Genomic DNA, 8,416 nt, shown 5'->3' on the forward strand with positions numbered 1-8,416 from the left:
TTAATTTAAAAAAAAAAAAAAAAAAGATCGATGCCATTTTGTTTACATTTATAAGCACAAAGTCAAAAGAAAAGAGCTCTCATTCACCAAAACACGGAAAATGTATTATGGTGTATGGTACAGCACATGTACTGTACGGAAATGTGATGTGTGTTGTTTTATGTACAGTGTAGTACTACTGTGTATTGTTGTTTATTATTATTACAGGAATGTCTACTCTGTAATTTAAGATTAAGGGAAAATATACTTGTATTTATAACAAAAAAGAGCATTTAAGACATTAGAAAGGTTAGGTAAGGGGGTGGTTTGGGAGGTCTGGCACGGATTAATTCTATTTACATGATTTCTTATGGGAAAAATAGGTTTAACTAACGAACATTTTGACTTAAGAACAACCCTTCGGAACCAATTAAATTCGTAAGTCAAGGGTCTACTGTATTACAATGATGCACTTAAAGGTCATGAAAATTCATTCAGATTTAGCAACTTCATGCATTTATCCTAATTATTTAAAATTATCGGTACTGGTATCGGTATCGGCGATACTGGCCGTGTATTTACTTGGTATCCGATCGATACCAAATTGTGCAGTATGGCACAACAATAAACAGAACTATGAACACTACACAAGGGTTAAATGGGAGGAGCGCCGAAAGCAATGACGCACTAAAGTACGCTGGACGGACAGTCAGACAAAAACAAGGAAGTAGCCAGGAAGCGATTATAACGACTCCAAATTTATTGGTTTTTGTGGTTTCATATACAGGTTACAGGTTATTTTCTCCTCTAACAAAGAACAATGAACAACAAAGGTAAGTGTATAAACGTGAGATATTGTTAAAAATGTGACAGACGAGCTAGATACAAGACTGATTTTATGCGTCCTAGGAACAACAGTTTGCTAGCAAGCTAAGTAATTTGCGTAGGTAATAAACTATTCGTCCAGCAAACAGTATTTGTATTAACTTAGATCATTTTTACTAATCTACACACGCGCATAGCTGCGTTATTAACACTGTCGGCTGGTTAAACGGCCACCATGCTAAGCTAACTATGACCTCGTTAGCTAACGTGAATTCAGTACGCTGGCCAAGAGAACTAACGATTAATGTCTGGTATTATACATATTTTTGGAGGGGTAATTTAGGTTGTTAATGTTATATCAGGCAAAATGTTATTTCTACCAAATAAATATTTACTATATCGTAGTCGCATTTCTCGTATTTCCTGCTTTGGCTGATATGTATTATAAAGTCGCAAAACCAGTGTGCCACAGATCTCTCCCAGTTCCTTATTATTATTATTATTATAGCACCGATTTGTTTTTCAGTTCTGTCCAGATTCTAATCCACCGTGTTTCGCTGGTATTAAATCCAAATATCAACTCCATGATCACGGGTATGTTTCTGACTGTTACTGTGTTCATGCAGGTTCTTACCAACAACAGGGAGTGTATCCTCAGCAGAACTCAGCACCCATATACCCTCCGACTATGCAAATGCAACCCCCACCCCAGGTACCCCCCTACACAGATGCCCCACCTGCCTACTCTGAGGTAAGGAAAAACGTTTACATTACAGTTACAATATACAGTCTGAGCAATTGAGGGTTAAGGGCCTTGCTCAAGGGCCCAACAGCAGCAACCTGGCAGTGGTGGGGCTTATACCGGCGACCCTCTGATTACTAGTCACCTTAACCACTAGGCTACAGCTTGCCCCAAAACCAATGTCTGGCCGAATAAGCTACTAACTAATTTACCATTTTAAACATGATTAACACATTTAAAGAAATGGAGGCTGAAAAATGATTTATTGTTCAGTCTCAAAGGTCTGGGCAGCATGTGTTGGTTCATGGGCAAACTGCATCAGCAAAGCAGAGTGGTGGGTAGGGATGTAATGATACACTCTACCCGCGATGCGATTCACGATACAATTTTTTTTAAACAAAATAAAATTGAAGACAAATTATGACAAAGTTTCCTTGTATTATTTCTCTTTATAAAAAATAAAATACTGTATTTGTGCTTATCTTTTATTTATCTAAATAATGAATGCCCTTTTATTTCTGAGGTAGGCACAAATTATGCCAAATGCTTAGTGTATAAAAAAACTTAAATGAAATTTTAAAACATCCAACATTATATAAATAAATTAATAATACAAATAAAGAAAAGTATCCTCACATAAGTACATTTGGCTGGAAAATCCCCTACCTGGCAACTTTGTAAAGTGCCGTCAACCAGGCGAGGTAAATAGCGCCAGTGCCCTCTGCTGTTTAAAGTGCATATCGATTAATCTTAAATTAATAACCGATTCGAATCGTGGCTCACTGCTTATTAGGTCCTTTAATATTATATATTGTTAATTTATTTTATTTTATTTTTTATTTTTTATTAGAAATATACCAAGCATGAGTCAAGCAACACATTATTGTCTACATTACTAACTGCAAAGATCACTTCTGTTTTAGAAACATATGGCAGGTAAAGTGTCACACTGTAATAACCCTGAATTTATTTATTCTCTTTTTTTGCGCAGATCTATCAGCCAAGGTATATGCACCCATCCCAGGTCCCTGGGCAGCTATCTCAGATGACCACTGCATACCCTGCCACTCAAATGTTTGTGCCCATGCCACAGACTGTGCCAGTTGGAGCAATGACCCCTAATGTTCCCATGGCTTACTACCCCATGGGGCCTGTGTATCCTCCAGGCTCCACAGTTCTGGTGGAGGGTGGATTTGATGCTGGAGCCCGATTTGGCCATGGCACAACTGCTTCCTTACCTGTAAGTATCCCCAAAAACCTTAAAGCACTATGAAGTCATAAACAGATGATTGGTATATAAATCAGCTGTTCTCTTTTAGTACATATATTAAACACTATATGGACAAAAGTATTGGGATGCCCCTACTAATTATTGAACTTTAGAGCAACAGTCCATAAAGACATGAAGAAAAGCTTAAATAAACCCTAGTGGTCTGCACAAAGCTTTGATCTCGGCCCTAGTGATCAAGTTTGGGATGAACTGGAACACAAATGCTCTTTTGACTTTGACTTCAAAGTCTGTAAGAAGCCCTCGGCTCGTGCCTGCGACCGAATCACAGCCGTGATGTTATTCGCGATAACACACTTCCTCTCGTGTTCTATTGCTTAAATATATATATTTCCAACAAACTCATGGTCAAATACTTTTGGACACATAGTGTATGTAATGCAACTGGCTACATAATGTAACGTGTATTATGTGTAAAACTTGAATAAGTTCTGCCAATTGTAAAATGTGTAAATGTAATTATTGTAAGTAATGCTTAAATGACTTTGATTATTGATGGCTTACTAACGTCCTTTTGAAATGTCCAGCCTCCTCCTCCTGGACATGCCCCAAATGCAGCACAGCTGGCAGCAATGCAGGGTGCAAACGTGATGATGACACAACGCAAGGGCAACTTCTTTCTTGGTGGCTCAAGCGGTGGTTACACTATTTGGTAACAGAAGGACCTGGTTGGATCTTGACCTTAGCCTTCTCTGGTATACTCTCTCCTGCCTTCTCTGGGGCAGCTTGGCAATGCCATGATATTGAAACAGCAGAATGTAATGTTTTATAGTCCCCACTGGTACAGTACTATGTTGTTGTCTCTAACATTTAAAATAAACCATAAAGCTACTACTTTTTAGATCATTTTGCGTTTCCTGATAGAGAACAAAAATGCAACTGTCATTTGATCTGCTCTTATCCATATTGCAATAGAAGAATTTAGTAAAAAAGTAAACATTTTCACAAGTTTGCTAATGTACCTAATAGCTATAATAAGTATGTTGTTTTTAGTAAGTTCTACACTACTGTTGAGTAGCTCTGTTATTATTCATTAAAATAGCTTCCAGCATTTACTTCAGTTAGTTGAAAAATCTTTAAAAAAAAAAACCACTTTCCTCCCCCAGGTGTTTTACAAATTGAATTACAACAGAGCACTGTACCCTTTGGGTAGGAATAGATATATTTAATTGGGTGCCAAATATAAGCACCAGTAATTTCACATTTAAACATTAAAAAAACAATGCAGTAAGCCCTCATATTTGGTTCAGAAAGTTGGTTGGCCTTTTCCACATCATGTCAGATACCCAGAGCTGTACATAATGCAGTGCATAGGTTTTTTGTTTGTTTTTTTTCCTCTTTCCACATTAGTTCGTACTTGTCATATTCTCAACATTAGAGTTCATTAGTAATCAGGGCTTCTTAAAGACTTTTCTCATGTAACTAAGCACATAAAGCATTTTTAACAAGTCATTTTAAATGTATAACCAAGGAGCTGGTTGTACCAAAGATCTGGGTTAGAATGCACTAAAAGCTTTAGATGTGACCTGAAAGTCTTCTCTCAATAATTCTGCACACATGATAAATTAATACATGATAAGAAAACATATCAAAATTAGACAGTGATTGTTTTGCAGGCATGATTTGCCTGTTAAAGCACCTCACTGGTCTTTTGTAGTACAGTGTGATTTTTAGAAAAGTGTCTTGCATAACTGCATTATGATGGTTCTGCATGCCTTTTGCACTTATTCAATACTATATTGTTTTAATAAAAAATGATCAATGTTCAATTTTTAGAAATACTACAAATATTAATTTATGTGCAGTCAACCAACTCTAAAATGTTAGATTTTTGCAACTTGTTTTTGTATAAATGCTTTATACATGCAAATATATCCGTCATTAAACTGTGTTGTGTGGATGATTTATTTAAGGTATTTTAGATTAGATTAGATTCAACTTTGTCATTGTGCAGAGTACACATACAGAGTCAACGAAATGCAGTAGCATCTAACCAGAAGTGCAAGATAGAGATTATCTACACACTGTGTGCACAATTATTAGGCAAGTAAGTATTTTGACCACATCATCATTTATATGCATATTTTCCAGCTCCAAACTATATAAACTTGAATGCTTGTTGTATTTAAGCATATCAGGTGATGTGTATTTGTGTAATGAGGGAGGGTGTGGCCTATGGAGATCAACACCCTATATCAAGGTGTGCATAATTATTAGGCAGCTTCTTTTCCTCAGGCAAAATGGGCCTAAAAAAAGATTTAACTGACTCTGAAAAGTCAAAAATTGTAAAAATTATTTCAGAGGGATGCAGCACTCTTGAAATTGCTAAAATATTGGGGCGTGATCACAGAACCATCAAGCGTTTTGTTGCAAATAGTCAACAGGCTCGCAAGAAACGTGTTGAGAAAAGAAGACGCAGGTTAACCGCCAAAGATTTGAGAAGAATCAAACGTAAAGCTACCAGGAACCCATTATCTTCCAGTGGTGTCATTTTCCAGAACTGCCCAGAAGTACAAGGTGTTCAGTGCTCAGAGACATGGCCAAGGTAAGGAAGGCTGAAACCCGACCACCACTGAACAAGACACATAAGTTGAAACGGCAAGACTGGGCCAAGAAATATCTGAAGACAGATTTTTCAAAGGTTTTATGGACCGATGAGATGAGCGTGACACTTGACGGACCAGATGGATGGGCCCATGGCTGGATCAGTAAAGGGCACAGAGCTCCTCTTCGACTCAGACGCCAACAAGGTGGAGGTGGGGTACTGCTATGGGCTGGTATTATTAAAGATGAGCTTGTTGGACCTTTTCGTGTTGAAAATGGACTCAAAATCATCTCCCAAACCTACTGCCAGTTTTTAGAAGACACTTTCTTCAAGCAGTGGTACAGGAAAAGGTCTGCATCTTTCAAGAAGACCATGATTTTTATGCAGGACAATGCTCCATCACATGCATCAAAGTACTCCACTGCGTGGCTAGCCAGTAAAGGCCTTAAAGATGAAAAAATAATGACATGGCCCCCTTGCTCACCTGACCTAAACCCTATTGAGAACTTGTGGGCCCTTCTTAAACGGGAGATTTATGGTGCAGGAAAACAATACACCTCTCTAAACAGTGTCTGGGAGGCTGTGGTTGCTGCTGCACATAAAGTTGATGGTCAACAGATTAAGAAACTGACAGACTCCATGAATGGAAGGCTTATGGCAGTCATTGAAAAGAAGGGTGGCTATACTGGTCACTGATTTTTATTTTGAAATGTCAGAAATGTTTATTTGTACATTTTGATTTGTTTGTTTATTATTCTTACTTCAACAGATAAACATAAACAAGTGAGATGGGAAAATTGTCGTTTTTCATTTAGTTGCATAATAATTCTGCACACTAATAATTGCCCAATAATTATGCACACATAGATATTCTCCTAAGAAAGCCAAAACCTCACTTTTACTTTCTTAAATATTTAGGTTTGAGGTTTATTAACATTTTGGATTGACTGAGAGCACTGTAGTTGTTCAATAAAAAAATTAATCCTCAAAAATACTACTTGCCTAATAATTGTGCACACAGTGTATGTATAATACAGTTAAAGTGCAGCAGTGACCAGATAAGTAAAAATGAAGAGACATATATTAAGAACAGTAAACAGACAATGATTGTCCAGTGTAAAGACTAGTATATAGGTAAAAAGTTATGAAAGGTGACTACAGTGGCTAAATGAATGAGAATAAATAGAGTATATAAGTATAGCAGATATATACAGTATACAGTGGTGTTAAAAAAAATAGCAGTCCAACACCATTAACTTGATAAATCAATGTTTTTAGTAGAAATGCTATTTCTACATAGCAAAAAATTTACTTGAAAGTAGGGATGTCCCGATCCGATCTCAAAGATCGGGTTCAGGGCCGATCAAGGCATTTTTTAATTGATCGGAATCGGCTTTACTAATGCCGATTGGAATCCCGATCTTTTGTTCTACGTCAGCATGTCCGCTGTGTGGAAATAGTTTCAAGTGGAAAGTAAAACAAGTTCAATGTGAGCGTTTCACGAGGCGGTAGGAGCAGAGCTGCGTTCATTACTGTAGAATTTTAGTATTTACAGTGCCTTGCAAAAGTATTCAGCCCCCTTGAACTTTTCAACCTTTTGCCACATTTCAGGCTTCAAACATAACGATATGAAATTGTAATTTTTTGTGAAGAATCAACAACAAGTGGGACACAATCGTGAAGTGGAACGAAATTTATTGGATATTTTAAACTTTTTTTAGAAATAAAAAACTGAAAAGTGGGGCGTGCAATATTATTCAGCCCCCTTGCGTTAATACTTTGTAGCGCCACCTTTTGCTGCGATTATAGCTGCAAGTCGCTTGGGGTATGTCTCTATCAGTTTTGCACATCGAGAGACAGAAATTTTTGCCCATTCTTCCTTGCAAAACAGCTCGAGCTCAGTGAGGTTGGATGGAGAGCGTTTGTGAACAGCAGTTTTCAGCTCTTTCCACAGATTCTCGATGGGATTCAGGTCTGGACTTTGACTTGGCCATTCTAACACCTGGATACGTTTATTTGTGAACCATTCCATTGTAGATTTTGCTTTATGTTTTGGATCATTGTCTTGTTGTAAGATAAATCTCCGTCCCAGTCTCAGGTCTTTTGCAGACTGCAACAGGTTTTCTTCCAGAATGGTCCTGTATTTGGCTCCATCCATCTTCCCATCAATTTTAACCATCTTCCCTGTCCCTGCTGAAGAAAAGCAGGCCCAAACCATGATGCTGCCACCACCATGTTTGACAGTGGGGATGGTGTGTTCAGGGTGATGAGCTGTGTTGCTTTTACGCCAAACATAACGTTTTGCATTGTGGCCAAAAAGTTCGATTTTGGTTTCATCTGACCAGAGCACCTTCTTCCACATGTTTGGTGTGTCTCCCAGGTGACTTTTTATAGATATCTTTGAGAAATGGCTTTCTTCTTGCCACTCTTCTATAAAGGCCAGATTTGTGCAGTGTACGACTGATTGTGTCCTATGGACAGAGTCTCCCACCTCAGCTGAAGATCTCTGCAGTTCATTCAGAGTGATCATGGGCCTCTTGGCTGCATCTCTGATCAGTCTTCTCCTTGTTTGAGCTGAAAGTTTAGAGGGACGGCCGGGTCTTGGTAGATTTGCAGTGGTCTGATACTCCTTCCATTTCAATATGATCGCTTGCACAGTGCTCCTTGAGATGTTTAAAGCTTGGGAAATCTTTTTGTATCCAAATCCGGCTTTAAACTTCTCCACAACAGTATCTCGGACCTGCCTGGTGTGTTCCTTGGTCTTCATGATGCTCTCTGCGCTTTAAACAGAACTCTGAGACTGTCACAGAGCAGGTGCATTTATACGGAGACTTGATTACACACAGGTGGATTCTATTTATCACCATCAGTCATTTAGGTCAACATTTGATCATTCAGAGATCCTCACTGAACTTCTGGAGTGAGTTTGCTGCACTGAAAGTAAAGGGGCTGAATAATATTGCACGCCCCACTTTTTAGTTTTTTATTTCTAAAAAAAGTTTAAAATATCCAATAAATTTCGTTCCACTTCACGATT

The 8,416-nt window shown here is 38.0% G+C and overlaps 1 protein-coding gene across 1 annotated transcript; it reads left to right on the forward strand.

Moving 5' to 3' along the window:
* Nucleotides 1–687: 687 nt before the first annotated feature.
* On the forward strand, nucleotides 688–4,720 carry dazap2 (DAZ associated protein 2). Its single transcript, XM_063015941.1, has 4 exons — nucleotides 688–812; nucleotides 1,431–1,555; nucleotides 2,538–2,786; nucleotides 3,362–4,720. The coding sequence occupies exons 1-4, from the start codon at nucleotides 800–802 to the stop codon at nucleotides 3,488–3,490; spliced, it is 516 nt and encodes a 171-aa protein (XP_062872011.1). The 5' UTR covers nucleotides 688–799; the 3' UTR covers nucleotides 3,491–4,720.
* Nucleotides 4,721–8,416: the final 3,696 nt, after the last annotated feature.

This window comes from Trichomycterus rosablanca, chromosome 19, assembly GCF_030014385.1.
Source record: "Trichomycterus rosablanca isolate fTriRos1 chromosome 19, fTriRos1.hap1, whole genome shotgun sequence".
Lineage (NCBI taxonomy): Eukaryota > Metazoa > Chordata > Actinopteri > Siluriformes > Trichomycteridae > Trichomycterus > Trichomycterus rosablanca.

Bases quoted from the DNA above. Each gene is read 5' to 3' on its own strand.
- dazap2 (XM_063015941.1), top strand. The intron at 1,556-2,537 runs GTAAGGAAAAAC...TTTTTTGCGCAG, and splicing joins CCCCACCTGCCTACTCTGAG to ATCTATCAGCCAAGGTATAT. The intron at 2,787-3,361 runs GTAAGTATCCCC...TGAAATGTCCAG, and splicing joins GCACAACTGCTTCCTTACCT to CCTCCTCCTCCTGGACATGC.